General features: G+C 46.5%; 1 protein-coding gene across 1 annotated transcript; it reads right to left on the reverse strand.

Annotated features, from left to right (window-relative positions):
• Window positions 1–13,140: 13,140 nt before the first annotated feature.
• On the reverse strand, window positions 13,141–14,157 carry LOC127321476 (mannose/glucose-specific lectin-like). Its single transcript, XM_051350512.2, has 2 exons — window positions 13,507–14,157; window positions 13,141–13,395 (listed from the first exon to the last, which is right to left on the reverse strand). Exons 1-2 carry the CDS (start codon window positions 14,155–14,157, stop codon window positions 13,141–13,143), a joined length of 906 nt encoding a protein of 301 aa, XP_051206472.2.
• Between the last annotated feature and the right edge of the window lie 2,071 nt (window positions 14,158–16,228).

The following is a 16,228-nucleotide window of genomic DNA, read 5'->3' on the forward strand; positions in this document are numbered from 1 at the left end:
CTTTTTGCTCTTAGACTGAGTGGAGGCCTGCGGCGGCGGAGAAGGCTCACGCGGTGGCGGAGAAGGCTCACGCGGCGGCGGAGAAGGCTCACGCGCCGGCGGAGAAGGCTGACGCACTGGGGACGGCTGCATCGGTGGAGAATGCTGGCTCGGTGGAGACCTTGTTGGCGCCTTCCAACCCGGAATCACAATGAATTCCTTTCGCCATAGAACTGTAGTGTTCTTGGCTTCTCCCAGCTCTAGCAAATCCCCTTCACCGGCAGGGTGGTCAAGCCTCAGCGGCCCATACCCATCCATAACTTGATCCACCCCGGCAACAGCGTAGCCATGTGGAACCGGTTTGAAGTGGTATCTTTGATCAGGTACTGGCGGTAAGACATAGCCGATCGCCGCCTTGAGCGTTAAGTAGCCCATCGTTTTGAAATGTAGCTCACAAGGTGTCGACTCTGTGATATAATCCACAGGGTAGCGAGGAGCCATCTGCGGATCCACAGGGGAGGGAGGAGCCATATGCGGATCCACAGGGGAGGGAGGAGCCATATGTGGATCCACATCTGCATCATTACCCGGCAGCTCCGTGGAAGCCACGCTGCTTTTCCGCTGAGATCCCTGGCCGGTAGCATCGAATGCAACTTCTTCTATCTGCGGATTAGCTTGAGGTTGGGTGACTGAGCCTGACATTATCATCCTCACTTGCTCCTCTAGCTTAGCAACGCGTTCTTGAACCACATCCTTTTTCCTCTGACGGCTTCTATCGGGATATTTCTTCGTTTCTGCAGGAAACCCAATACACCACGGCTTGCCACCTGGTATGGTTCGTGTTCGTCCTGGGTGTTCAGGATTCCCAAGGGCGCGTGTGAGCTGGTCCTTCTCTCTTTCGGGACGGAACTTCCCATCTTCAACTTCCTTTGCAACATTTCTAAAGGCTTCGATGGGAAGTGGGTTTTCCTGATGTCTTGGTGTATATATACAGTGCCCTTGTGCGTCCAACGTGCCCCCATGCGCGTAAAACCAATCCCTTGACCGCTGGTTCCATTTCAGTACCTCTGGCTGGATCCCCTTTTCAATTAGGTCGTTCTCCCATTTCTCCCACTTAGGCCTGCCAGCCTTGTAGCCTCCTCGCCCCATGGTATGGAAGTACATCTTATTAGCAGCATTTTGAGTGTTGGTGGCTGACCTTTTCTTTGCCCTCTCCGATGTCTTGTACTTCACAAATGCCTCCCAGTGGTCTTTTATCTTCTCATAGGGGCCATTGAAATCCGGAGTCTTATTTTTCTTGACAAAGAAGTTGTCCAATTTCTTCTTGTAGTCGTTGAACTGTACTGCCATCTTCTTAAGAGCCCACTTCTTGACTCTTCGCTGTACGCTATTCAGCTCGGGATCCTCAGGGTCTGGCCTGTCATTCTCACTATCAGAGTCAGTTGGCTCCGGTAAGATGAAATTTACCAGGAGCTTCCTAAACATCAGATTTTTGGATCTCGTGTCGACATAAGTAACTCCTTCGTCCCCCTTTGCAGGTTTCTTCCATTCTTGAGTGGTGATCGGGATGGTGTCCCTAACAATAACTCCGCATTGACTTACAAACTTTTTTGCGTGAGCCTTGGGAGAAATCGGTTCGCCATCTACAGCGATTTCCGTGATGGTGCACCTTTCATGGTCTTCCATCTTTCTGGCCGCGCCTCGTTTAGTTCTGCCAGTAGAGTTTGTTGATCGGGAGGTCTAAAAGAAGAAACAACGTTAATATATGTATATGCACAAATCTGGAGGCTTGGTTAATTAATATATATACACCTCGGCGGCGTGAGCTTCTCCCTCGGAGTCGTCACCTTCTCCCTCACCGGAGCGATCTCCACGGTGGTCTTGCTCATCTCCCTCACCGGAGCCGTCTCCACGGGTTCGCTCGTCTCCCTCGCCAGATTGGTTTAGGTAAAGAGAGGTGATATCGTCATCATCACGGATAATCTCCTCGACGAGGTATTCTTTTTCTAGGTCTCGTTCCATAGTTTCTGCAAAGACTTACAAGTTATTCTAATGCTATAAACACAACGAAGCAGTAATTAAGAATAATGCTCAATACATGATCAAATATTAGAGTTACACATATATATAGGTACTAATTAAGGATAATGCTCAATACATAATCAAAGATCTGAGTTACACATATAGCTCGATCGGTCCCTAATACATCACACTAGAACCTCTCAACGGCGCCGACCGGGTCCTGAGCCGCGCCGGCTGAACACCCAAAGCCACGGTACAATAACAGGATCATAGCTAATGTGAGATCCCTGCAAAACAGACCATCTGCCCATATACCTGGTCTCTAACGCATACAGGTAACGGCGAACATGCTCGTCCTCCTCTCTAATACGCTGAGCTACCACCTCCGGCGGCGCCGCTCCCACCTGAAACGACCGTGGCCTGTGCGACCTCCACCGAGAGAATATCCGGGTCGACGACGGGACCCGGATTCCGCACCAAGGTGCGCGTCCCGGAAGATAACACCTCCCAGTGCCACCCCGGCGGAGCCCAGTCTCGAACTCCCCCCATCTGCTGCATCTCCTCTAAAATTGTCCTAGCTCCAGGACGCGGAGGGCGCGGCATCGTATGCAAACTAACAAATATAATATTGAATTTGAATAAAGTACTTATGAATATGAATCAAAGTAATTAAATATTTTCTAACACATACTAATAAAGTACTTACATATTCCATCTAAATTTTTTCTAACACATCTAAATAAAGTACTTACATATTCCATCTAACACATACTAATCAAAGTACTTACATATTCCATCTAAATTTTTTCTAACACATCTAAATAAAGTACTTACATATTCCATCTAACACATACTAATCAAAGTAAATTTTTTCTAACACATACTATTTAAAATCTAACTAATTTTCTAACTAAAATTTCCTAACTAAAACCTACATATTCAAATTTCCTAACTAAAATTTCCAAATACAAATTTCTAACTAAAATTTCCAAATACAAATTTCTAACTAAAATTGCCTAACTAAATATAAACTAACTAAAACTAAATATGTGGAGGCAGGGGCGGCGGGCGGCGCCTCACCTCTGGCTCGAGCGGCCGGGCCAAGGGCGGCGCGTGAAGCGGAGGGGCGGGCGGCGCGGGCGGAGGGGGCCGGCCGGGCGGCGCGGGCGGAGGTGGCCGGGCGGTGGCGGCAGCGCGCGGACGAGAGGAGGAGGAGGCGGGCGGCGCGCGCGGGCGAGAGGGCGCGGGAGGAGGCGGCGGCGGACGGCGGCGGCGGTGAGGACGGGCGGCGCGCGGGAGGAGGCGGCGGCGGCGGACGGCGGCGGCGCGTGGAGAATTTTGGCAGCCTGCCGGCGTGTATTTTTCTCCTCGCGCGCGGTCGATCTGAGGAGGAAGAGGGGCGCGCGGGAAGTTTTAAGGGGAGACCCTTTTGCACCGGTTCGTGGGAAATTTTTTGCTTTCTTCCCGCCTTTTTTATCTGTTTCGCGCGGGATCGAGTTCCCGCCACGACGCCGCGCGGGATATGTTCCCGCCACGACGCCACGCGGGACATTTTCCCACCACGACGCCGCGCGGGATATTTCCCACCACGACGCCGCGCGGGATATTTTCCCGCCACGACGCGCAGCGCGGAGATTTCCCGCCTAAACGCCCTCTATAAATAGTACGCCCCCGTGTCTCCCATTTCACTCATCACCGAACCCTAGCCCATTGCACAATGCCCCCAAAGCCGCACCCGCCGCCGGTGGAGGTGGACCTGCAGCTCGCAGAGATAGAGGAGTGGGAGGAGCTGCAGCAGCAGCTACGGCAGGAGGCGGCAGCCAGGAGGGCAGCAGCGGATGAGGTGGACCCGCAGCTCGCAGAGATAGAGGAGTGGGAGGAGGCGGCGCTAGCGGCTACCATAGAAGCATTTGAGAGGCAGAGTCTCCAGGAGCTGCATAAGCGGCCGCGTGTGGCGGATCTGGATAGTGAGGAGATGCATAAGCGTCGTCGTGAGGAGGAGCTGCGGCAGGAGGAGGCAGCCAGGAGGGCAGCAGCGGATGCGCGGAAGAACTAGTAGAAGTTGTTATTTTAGTTTAAATTTAGTTAATGTTAAATTTCAATAAAGCCGTGTTGTCGCTGTTTTAGTTTAAGTTTAGTTAACGTATCTTGTTAAATTTTAATAAAGTCGTTGTCGTTAGTTTATATACCCCTTTTATCCCGGTTCCTGGCTTGAACCGGTGGTAAAGATGGTGATACCCCTTTTATCCCGGTTCCTGGCTTGAACCGGTGCTAAAGATGGTGATACCACTTGTATCCCGGTTCCTTGCTTGACCAGGTGCTAAAGATGGTGGATTAGTTTATATACCCCTTTTATTCCGGTTCGTGGCTGGATCCGTTTCTTAAGGTGGTGATACCCCTTTTATCCCGGTTCTGGCTTGAACCGGTGCTAAAGATGGTGGATTAGTTTATATACCCCTTTTATTCCGGTTCCTGGCTGGAACCGGTGCTAAAGATGGTGGATTAGTTTATATACCCCTTTTATCCCGGTTCCTGGCTGGAACCGGTGCTAAAGATGGGGGGGCTAAATCTGGGGGAGGCTTATCTGGTGTTTGCCTTATCTGGGGTGGCCTCATCTGGGGGGGATTATCTGGAGGCACATTGCTATATATAGCCCCTCCGGGGAGAGTCCCGCTCGGAAGCTGCTAGTATACACCCAACAACATCTCCTCTAACAGTATTGGGGAAAGGGTTGGAAAATCTCCCGTGGCGCAGCTTCTCGAAGATGTCGTTGGTGCACACGCCCTACGGCATCTTCGGAAGTTGCGCCTCGGAAAAATTTCCCTGCAAGCCCATGAAGGACTACATCTCCTCTAACAGTATTGGGGAAAGGGTTGGGAAATCTCCCGTGGCGCAACTTCTCGAAGATGTCGTTGGTGCACACGCCCTACGACATCTTCGGAAGTTGCGCCTCAGAAAAATTTCCCTGCAAGCCCGTGAACGACTCTATAAATATGGTACAAAAAGCCAACCCATCTCCACTCACAACATGCTATTTCAATGTTGCACACATGTGTATCTTGGGATGTCTTACAATGTTGCAGGAGGAAGTTTTCCTTTTCATCGCACGAAAAATCCATTTTCCATTTTCGAGGTGCCGAAAAGGGGGTGTTTTGTGAAGGAACCACAAAATTAAAGTTTCACATTGGTACCAACACATTTTTCAAAAATAGTAGACCACCTAAGATGGATAATTTCCCAACCATGTGTATCTGGAACCTTTCCGTCCACCCCTCGTGAAAAAAACAAATTCCTGCCGAATCGGTAGGAGGCCGGCCAGATTTGAACTACATGCACATGATATAATGCTCAAGATTTTTTGTAAAAATATTTATTGGGTTCACAACATGCTATTTCATCAGAGATCCAGTGAAAGTTTAGTGAAACTCCGCCCCGAGCGAAGGATCTTCATGCCCGCCGTTTTGAATATAGTTTGAAACGAGCATAAAAAATTCAAAAATGATCCAAACAACGCGAAACCTTCGCGTGCCATCATATTATGTGTCATACTAGCAAGGAAAAATAATAAACTTGGATAATTGCACACATCACAAAAAATCCTTCACGACCAATGTTACTGATAGATTCGCCACAAATGCTTCACAGTACATGATAATAATACATTATGATCGCTTCGACCGTAACCATGGAGCATCTTCAGCATTTAACGCGATGGTTGGGTCAATGTTCACTATGAACGGCGGAATTTCAGCAAACTTATTATAATCTTCTGACATGTCTGTCTTGTCCTCGACTCCCACGATGGTTCTTTTACCTGAAAGAACTATGTGACGCTTTGGCTCATCGGATGAGCTCGTTTCCTTATGTTTTCTTTTCTTGATGCGGAGGACATGTCCTTCACATAGAAAACCTGAGCCACATCATTGGCTAGGACGAATGGTTCGTCTCTGTAACCAAGATTGTTGAGATCCACTGTTGTCATTCCGTACAGCTGGTCTAACTTTACCCCTTTTCCATCCAGCTTGAACCATTTGCACCGAAATAAAGGGACCTTAAAAGAAGGTCCATAGTCAAGTTCCCATATCTCCTCTATGTAACCATAATATGTGTCCTTTTCCCCACTGCTAGTGTTTGTTGCATCAATGCGGACACCACTGTTTTGGTTGGTGCTCTTTTTATCTTGGGCGAACGTGTAGAAGATATTTCCATTTATCTCGTACCCCTGGAAAGTCAGTACAGTCGAAGATGGTGACCCGGCCAACAAGTACAACTGATCTCCAATATCGTTGTTATTAATGAGATGTGCTCGGAGCCAACCGCCGAATGTACGCATATGTTTATGTGTAATCCGGTCTTCAGACTGCCGGATGTTGGGAGCATACAATATTCTTGTGTTCACTGATATACGGGGCCACCAAGGTGGAACTTTGTAGAACTGTGTAGTGTGCTTGAGTGAAAGAAATCCCGTCCCTACATATCATTGATTTCCTTCCTAGCGTGCCTTTTCCACTTAGTCGACCCTCATGTCGCGATTCAGGAACACCAATCGACTTAAGGTCAGGAATAAAGTCAACACAGAACTCAATGACCTCCTCTGTTCCATAGCCCTTGGAGATGCTTCCTTCTGGCCTAGCACGGTTATGAACATATTTCTTTAAGACCCCCATGAACCTCTCGAAGGGGAACATATTGTGTAGAAAGACAGGACCGAGGATGGCAATCTCTTCGACAAGGTGAACCAGGAGATGCATCATAATATTGAAGAAAGATGGTGGAAACACCAACTCAAAACTAACAAGACATTGCACCACATCCTTCTGTAACCTTGGAAGACTAGCTGGATCGATTACCTTCGGAGATATTGCATTAAGGAATGCACATAGCTTCACAATGGGTATTCGAACATTTTCCGGCAGAAGCCCCCTCAGTGCAACCGGAAGCAACTGCGTCATAATAATGTGGCAGTCATGCGACTTCAGGTTTTGGAATTTTTTCTCCGCCATATTTACAATTCCCTTTATATTTGATGAGAATCCAGACGGCACCTTGATACTGTAAAGGACTTCAAAAAAGATATCCTTCTCTTCTTTGGTAAGAGCGTAGGCGGGACTTAAGCGACTCCTGTATCCGTCTTGTAATTCTGTTCTTGCTTGTTTTTGGGACTTTCATACGATCTTTGGTCCTCCCGTGCTTCTGGTGTATCTTTTGTCTTCCCATACACGCCTAAGAAGCCTAGCAGGTTCACGCAAAGATTCTTCGTCACGTGCATCACGTCGATTGAAGAGCGGACCTCTAGGACTTTCCAATAGGGTAGATCCCAAAATAGAGATTTTTCTTCCACATGGGTGCGTGTCCGGTAACGACGTCATTCGGAACAGATTGACCGCCAGGACCCTTTCCAAAGATTACTTTTATGTCCTTGACCATATCAAGTAAAGCATCACCGGTACGGAGTTCAGGCTTCACCCGGTGATCTGCCTCACCTCCGAAATGATTGCCTTTCTTTCTGACGGGGTGCCTCTTTGGTAGAAATCGACGATGCCCCAGATACACAACCTTCTTACATTTATTCAAATAGGCACCTTCGGTCTCATCTAAGCAGTGCGTGCATGCATTGTATCCCTTGTTTGTCTGTCCTAAAAGGTTACTAAGAGCAGGCCAATCATTGATGGTCACGAAAAGCAACGCTCGTAGGTTAAATGACTCCTGTTTGTACTCATCCCATGCATGTACACCTGGTTTGCTCCACAACTGTAAGAGTTCTTCAAATAATGGCCGTAGGTACACATCAATATCGTTGCCGGGTTGCTTTGGGCCTTGGATGAGCACTGGCATCATAATGAACTTCCGCTTCATGCACAACCAAGGCGGAAGGTTATAGATACATAGAGTTACGAGGCCAGGTGCTATGGCGCAGCTCTGCTCCCCAAAAGGATTCATTCCATCTGTACTTAGGCCAAACCTTAAGTTCCTCGCGTCATCTGCAAAGTCCGGGAACTCTCTATCGATTGTCCTCCACTGCGACCCATCAGCGGGGTGTCTCAGCATCTCGTCTTTCTTACGGTCTTGTTTGTGCCATCGCAACAACCTGGCATGCTCTTTATTTCTGAACAGACGTTTCAACCGTGGTATTATAGGAGCATACCACATAACCTTGGCAGGAACCCTCTTCCTAGGGGGCTCGCCCTCAACATCACCAGGGTCATCTACTTTGATCTTATACCGAAGTGCAGTGCATACCGGGCATTTTTCCAAATTTTCGAACTCAGCGCCGTAGAGGATGCAGTCATTAATGCATGCATGTATCTTCAGCACCTCTAATCCTAGAGGGCAGAGAACCTTCTTTGCTTCGTACGTACTGTCAGGCAATTCGTTATCCTTTGGAAACTTCCTCTTCATTATTTTCAGTAACTTCTCAAATGGCTTGTCACATATACCAGCCTCTGCCTTCCATTGCAGCAACTCCAGGGTGGCACCGAGCTTTGTGTTGCCATCTTCGCAATTTGGGTATAACTTCTTTTTGTGATCATCTAACATGCCCTTTAACTTTCGCTTCTCGTTTTCTGTTTCTGCATCTCTGTGTGCATCAGCGATGGCCCGACGAAGATCATCATCAACGGGCTCATCTGATGCCTCTTCATCTTCACCTCCTCCCGCATCTTCATCTTCATCATGCCCTGTTGCAGTATCACCGTAGTTAGGGTACATATCATCATCCTCTTCTTCTTCGTCGTCGTCTTCCATCATAACCCCTCTTTCTCCATGCTTGGTCCAACAATTATAGCTGGGCATGAAACCTTTCCAAAGCAGGTGGGAGTGAATGACTTGTCATTCAGGGTATTGCTTCAAGTTCCGGCAATCAACACATGGACAACACATAAAACCATCCGCCTGTGGGTTTTCCTGAGCCACACGGATAAATTCTTTCAGGCCCGAAGTGAACTCGGGTAGACGTCGGTCAACGTACATCCATTGCCGCCGGTTCATCTACATCAAATAATTAATTAAGTTTATCAAAAAACTATTACAAAATATCATAATATTTATAAATAGTGGAAATTAGCACCGTACAAATGAAAGGGTAAAGTTGTAGCTTAACCTTGATCGAGGAGAAGAGGAGAAAGCTTAAGTGTCGCTCCGGCACCTCATATCATTTTTGTTTTGTGTAAAATCAAGCGGCATCATTCTCTCAGACATTTCATCGAGCACCTTATGTGCATGCCAAAGAGAAGCAATGTAGCACTCAACACACACACCTTTCCCCTAGAAAAAATGAAGTGAGTTGGCTGGTTGGGGTGAGCTGAATATATAGGGCAAAGGGTCCTTTTGCACCGGTTCATATTACGAACCGGTGCAAAAGATAGCTCATTTGCACCCGCGGCTGCCACATGCCTGGCGACGAACCTTTAGCACCGGTTCGTGTTACGAACCGGTGCAAAAGATAGCTCATTTGCACCGGTTCGTAACACGAACCGGTGCTAAAGGTCCCTGTTACGTCCAAAGGGCACGAACCGGTGCTAATGACCCCCTTTAGCACCGGTTCGTGCCAAATCCGGTGCAAAAGCTCTTTGGAGCAAAAAACCAAAGCCCTTGTTTCTACTAGTGGTCCCGCTCTACGCATGCTCGGTGATTGCAACACTGCCGCGTGCCTTCGTCCCCGACGGGTCCCCGGGCTTGGAAAGGTCGGATCGGCGCCTCGTCTTCATCGGCATTGACAACGTCTTCTTTGGCATTGACTCCTATGACTGCCTCGACCGCGTCACCGACGATTCTTCTTGCATACTCGGTTCTGGCAAAATCGTAGTATGCTTACGCCCCCGACGAGCGCCTAGTTCGGGCACAACTATGGCCACACCTCGTCTTCGACGACTCGGACTGCATCGACTTCAGCATCGACATCCTCGACGACTGCACTCAACGCGTCTCCATCATCATCATGGCGCTTCTCTGCGCCCGCGGTTTCACGTGGATTGATAACATTAGATCACTCACAAAAAATGCATATCCATCCAGACAATGAAATACGAGAAATGTCCCCAGTTTAACCCTCGTTTGAGAACAATGCAATGTCCACGCCCAAAGTAGACCAACCGTCGACCCTTGATTTGACAACACATTGGAGAGATCTCTTGTAAGAAGGTGATCACGACATGCGGGTCCATCATTATCCGGCCACATAGATGAATAAGTTAGCAATTACAAACCTTGAAAGTAAAAGAATACATTCTACGAGCCACATAAATGTAGGTGACATGGGAATGCATCGGATCATTTTGAGACTACCAATTAATTGGAGTAGTACAAGCACCATGATCAATTAATCCAGCTGTAGCTTGGTAGGTACCATGGGAACACATCTTACTCATTTGAGACCCCCAATGAATTGGACTTGCACAGACACCACGATTAATCCATCTACAGCTTTATAGGCGCCATAGGATTGCATCTGACTCATTTTGAGATCTCCAAATTATTTTGTCCTCGTATGGCATGGAACATGAATGATCATGTGGCTCTCTGGTATGACTGTGCACTGGGTGGCATTTTAACACATTGCAAACCAAAATGATCAAGTGGCTTTGCACAGGATGAATATGAAATGGTCGATGACCGTTCTGTAGTAAAGCAGGGTCTTGCTATTCAGTGCATTGCAAATGAACCTGAGCTCGTTAAGTGTGCATTACCGGACAAGTATATCAATCCTAGGTTCACTTTTTCTTATTTGTGAGTAATTTAAAGCCAGGTTAGTAAGAAAGAGGTAACAAATTAAAAGTGGCTAGTGCCGTTATTTTATTTAATAGTACTAGGAAAATTGCCTGTGCGTTGCTACGGGTCTATAAAATTTACAACTAAAATATACTACCAATTCACTATCTTTTTAAGAGAAAATATCATCCCTTACGTTGCAACGGAGAATAAAAGAGAGAAGTTTGTTTTGGACACACTCCTCGTACTACTGTCAATAATGATATCTCTTTCATGGTGGTTATGTTTCCACTCTCAAGAGCACACAATCATCTTCCCCTTCACGGTGTGTACTCGTGGTACATGTTTATTTGTTTTGTTGACAAAAATATCTCTTTCTTAGTACTTCTGTTGTTCTTGAGCAGATTATTGTTGAGTTTGTATACACGGGCATGTTTTTCCTCTCGTTTTGGATCTCTCCCTACAATGGAACATTCGTCGCTGCCTCGGCATGTTTATCCATATTGCCGCCTGCATCGGATTTGCCTGTAATTGACTTATAGAAGTCAACCACTCCATCCAAGATGATCTAGTCGACGTTATCGAAGATGCTCCTACTTAGGGTCGCTTTCTTACCATGTCGTGCTACTATCTTTTTCACGGTTGCAGTAAGCACATCAAATATTTCTTGTTTTGCTAAATAATCCAAACGTTGTGTGTTTATCATGGGAAAAAAAGAGAAGTGGTACATGCTTCTGACCCCGCTATATCCAATTCGTTTGCCAATTGAATTAGCTCTACATCAGTAAGAATTTTAGACCCAGTTTGACTCGAAACCCAAACAACCTTTTGAACTAATTAAGCAAACTACATGGAGCTCATTGCCAAATGCCAACCACGTCCATGCATGACTGCCCATGCAGCTCCATCTAATCAAGTAATAAACACATGGCCAAATCAACTCAACCACTGACACGAATCCTAATGACTTCACGCTAACACTCGTGGAATGCTAAATCATCCATCGAGACCCCATGCTAGCACCGGAGTCTCTGTCATCGTCTGCAACACCAGTATCTCTTCCATTATATCTTTGCCGTCACGCGAAGCATCATGTTAAGCCGGAGTGTGATGATCAGGAGCAGTTTCCCTGCATGGATGCGGCCTTAGCACGGCCGTTGGTAGCCGGACACGAGGACCGTCCTAGTATCGGAAGCAAGACATGGAGAGCTTGAACCTAGCTCCTCATGCACTTGACGTGTATGACCAAAAGATGAGAGATGGTCCATCAAGCTCAGTTCCCCGTCAGGAGAGGTCGGTAGAACGCCAAAACTCACTTGGTGACGGTGGCGTTCTTGGGAATTCGGCAGAACGGTAATACGGCGGTGGACTGACGGAGAAACTGCAGCGGACTCCGGCGAGGTCGGCAGAACGCCAGTGCCGCGCTCGGCGAGCCATGTATGGTTGTCGCCGTTGTTAGAATCATAACACTGGCTAGAAGGTAGGAGCTAGCTTCAGGCTGCTCCTCATGTAGTTGACGTGTACAAGTACAACATAGCGATGAGAGAGATGATCCATGAAGCTCGATCGGTTCCGCGTAAGGCAAAGTCGGCAGAACGCTGAAACTCGCGTAGTGACCGTGGCGTTTTGGTGAAGTCGACAAAACGGTAATACGGCGGTGGACTGACGGCGAAGCTAAACGTTGGGTTCCGGCAAAGTCGGCAGAATTGTAGCACGGCAATACTGCGGCAGACTCGACCAGAGATTGTTCGTATTGCTTGTGGCTGTTAAAGTTTATAGGTTACCTTGCTGATCCAGTCCTAAACTATTCGAGTAGGACACGAGTTGTCCTTGCTGACGATGGATAACGACTCTACTCGGGGCAGGCCAGAGATAGGTGCGATGACTTTTCGCTCGGGTGAACCGGTACGATGGCAAACACGAAGCGTTTTTTTAGTTGATTGACTTACCGGTGGCAGAACATGTAATTTAGACAAAAATCTTGGGTAGAAATAGACGGACGAATAAGAAGTCTTATTTTCTTTATTATTAGGTATAAATTTAGTTAGATCAACAAGAAATAAACAACAAAGTAATTTGTGAGCTTGTTTTAGACGAGCGGGAGGTATTTATTTATTGCAAACCATGGGTGGCATATTACAACTTTATTCATACACACGTAGGTACGTATACATGAACATATATAATCTCTTAACAGTATTTGATCGAGCTGCAGACGATGCTGCCGGATCCCATCGTGCTTATTCATTACACACATATTATGACATATGTATAGCCAGCTAGCTAGCTAGTAGCTAGCTAGCAGGGGTTTAACGCATAGTAGCGGATCGAGTAGAGGTCTGCAGCCTGCAGGTACGACGTACATCTGGATGGGATCGATCGGTAGAGTAGCTAGCTGCTAGCTCGATAGATATATTTATATAAGTGATTGATTCATGGTTCGTTGGACACGAGCCCGACGTAGATGCCGAGGGCCATGAGGCTCTCCCCAGAGTGGCCGAAGAAGCCGACCATGGCGCCGTTGTCATCGCGGTCGTTCGGCAGCGGCACGCTAAAGGCAGTCCCCGAGGGGTACCCGTACGGGCCGTGCACATTCTGCTGGTTGGTGGTGAACTTGAGCGAGGTCACGCCGTAGTCGTCGAAAGTGCCAGAGAAATTGTTCACATACTCGCCTGGGCTCATGGAAAACTGCAAGACATGCATGGATGCATGACAAGTTGCATGCACTCAAAGTCGTCAGACGATCGATATTAGTACTCCGAAAGGAAATTAGGAATGAATTAACGTTGTCGTATGTACCGGCAGATTCTCATGTCCTTTGACCGTGCCCCAGGGGCCGGCAGATGTGGGCTTGACATGCTGGTCGACGTAGACGAAGGAGAAGCCTTTGATGCGCTCTCCTATTTTCTGGGTGCTGTAGACGCTGACCTGCTTAAGCTTGACTGGCATGGTGATGTCCACGGGTTGGCCGGATCCTCCCCACGGACCGATCTTGACCGGTAAACCATTCTTCCCCAGCACGTAGACGCCGAGCGCCGTGAGGGTGTTGCCGGAGCAGCCGAAGAAGGCAACCACCTCGCCATTGTTCGGCTGCAACGTCACCACGAAGGCGGCCCCTGCCGGGTAGCCATACGGCCCGTACGGCTGCTTGTTGGTGACCAGCTTGAGCGAGGTGATGCCGGTGCCGTCGGTGGTGCCAAACACCTGGACGAGGTACTCGTCGGGATCCATGTTGATTTTACTGATGTTGTGTTCCGGGTCAATCTTGCCCCAGGGGCCGATAGGGAGGGGCTTCCTATTCTGGTCCTTGTAGACGAAGGAGAAGCCAAAGATACGGCCATCCTCGGACTCGGAGCTACAGATGGTGATGCTCACCAGGGATTGGGGCTTGCTTGCTTTATTGATGTCTTGAGGTTGTCCACCCTGCGGACCCCATGGACCAACCTTCATCGCGTCCTACATACAACATGCATCACAAATTAAGCAAGTTATTTAGTTACATGAAACTAGCTAGCTAAGCACATACAGTTCTATATATACATATATACAGCCTTACCGCCATACTCTCGACCTACTTCAACTGAAAACTTAGCCTGATGTGTGTGTGCGCGCTTGCAAGTTGCGATGGACCTAATGAGGATGGAAGGCCACCTATTTATAGGGTGTAACCGGGCGAGCTTCCTCTATCTGACTACCTACCATCTCTGTTGGTCTCTATTATGTGTAGCTTTGATCTGGAAAGAGCAAGATTGCGAAGAATAATGTATCATGGTGATTGACATCAACTGATGGTACGTAAAAAAAAATCAATCGATACATCACACATTGCTCGATTAGATTCCAGTGTGAGGCCCTCAGCAGTGCAGCGATTAATGTTTTGCTAGATCGCCCTATTCAGTCTTTTGATTTGAATTAAAAAATTAAGAAAGTTCCATTGTTTCTCCTTATTATTAGCCGCTTGCATTATTGTTTACCCGATCACGCGCATGCGAAGCACTTCTAGGTATGCCATCAATTTTTCATGCGGCAAGTTGATCTGTAAAATAGCCTAAGCATCATATGTACTCCCTCTGTCCCATGAACGATATCATAGATTTGTCTAAATTTGGATGTATCTAGGTACCAAGATACATCCAAATTTAGACAAATCTAAGACATATTTTATGGGACGGAGAGAATACATTGTTTAGTTAATAAGATTATTCTGGTATATGTTGTTACATTATTGTTTACTCTGGCAAATTATTGCAATAACTTTTTATATTATTTCTTAGGCAGGATCACTTCTGAATTTCAGGGTTGACTGCTTGGTGCCTGCTCTACGCACCAACGGTCAAGACTCACGAGTTGGTTTGATCTCATCAGGCCGGCATACAATTTAATACATAGGAATTCTCTACCCTATTAGATGGTCACTAAGATTTGAGATCATGCACGTGCAAATTAATCCGCATAATAACAAGTTCTTATTTAGACAGAAGTTATAACTACAATACAAAAGGATAAGAAAGAGGATACAATATTTTGGGGGTTAATTAGTGTGTACGCCTCATTTTCTCTGGTGCGGTTTATAAGGAAAAAAAAAATTATTTGACCCATTTTCTTTGTGTGGGTATAAGGATGTAAAGCGTGCATGAACTCAACAGTGGCTAACAAGTTGGCAGGAAATTATTTAACAATGCTACCTCATATTCATTTGTCTTTTTTTTTCCTTGGTTACAAACATGTGGAATCATGAAGATGCTGTTTTTTTACAGGCCATACAAATTAATGAAGGTATCAACTCCTACATTTGGTTAATGAACTTCATATTTATGCACTATCTACTTCCATTTTCTCTCTTTTAATTCTTATATTATGTGGCTTACTTTGATATTTATAAGCCTGACAGTAGTACACTCTTTCTAAATAGGGCTATTTATATGACATTTATGTATATGCCTGACAAAGATGATGCCTGTTACTGCTGAAACAAACGATGAGCATACATATCAACACAAATTTATCTATTAAGGTTAGCTCTAACATGCATTTACTATTGAATATCTGCAGTGGTGTCTCACCATCCAAGATCATCTCGTACCAGAAAAGTTAGACATTATATTGTTAGCTATATGGATTATCAAGATCGCGGTTCCTACACAATGTGGAATGTCCCGGGCTGCAATACATTATGTGCCAGATGGTTCACCGAACTCTGGAATGTAGCAATATAAGGTGGCAGGTAAGAAATATTCACACTTAGTTTACATGGATCGGTGAATGTTATAAAATATTGGTTGATTGGCATTAAGTAATTTCACCCTGTCTTTCTATTATCACATGGATTTTCCCATTACCATTATGAGGTTGAAACATTACTTTAATGCAAGGAGAATGTTACGTCCTAACATGATCAAACTGGGTTGCATCTCAAGCCAAAAGATCGTAAAACCATCATTATATATACATAAACGTCCAACTTGCATGCGATATTACTATATAATTTGTTGATCAAGTTTATATTTCCAAGTCGGATTTT

The sequence above is a fragment of the Lolium perenne genome, chromosome 3 (genome assembly GCF_019359855.2).
Source record: "Lolium perenne isolate Kyuss_39 chromosome 3, Kyuss_2.0, whole genome shotgun sequence".
NCBI lineage: Eukaryota > Viridiplantae > Streptophyta > Magnoliopsida > Poales > Poaceae > Lolium > Lolium perenne.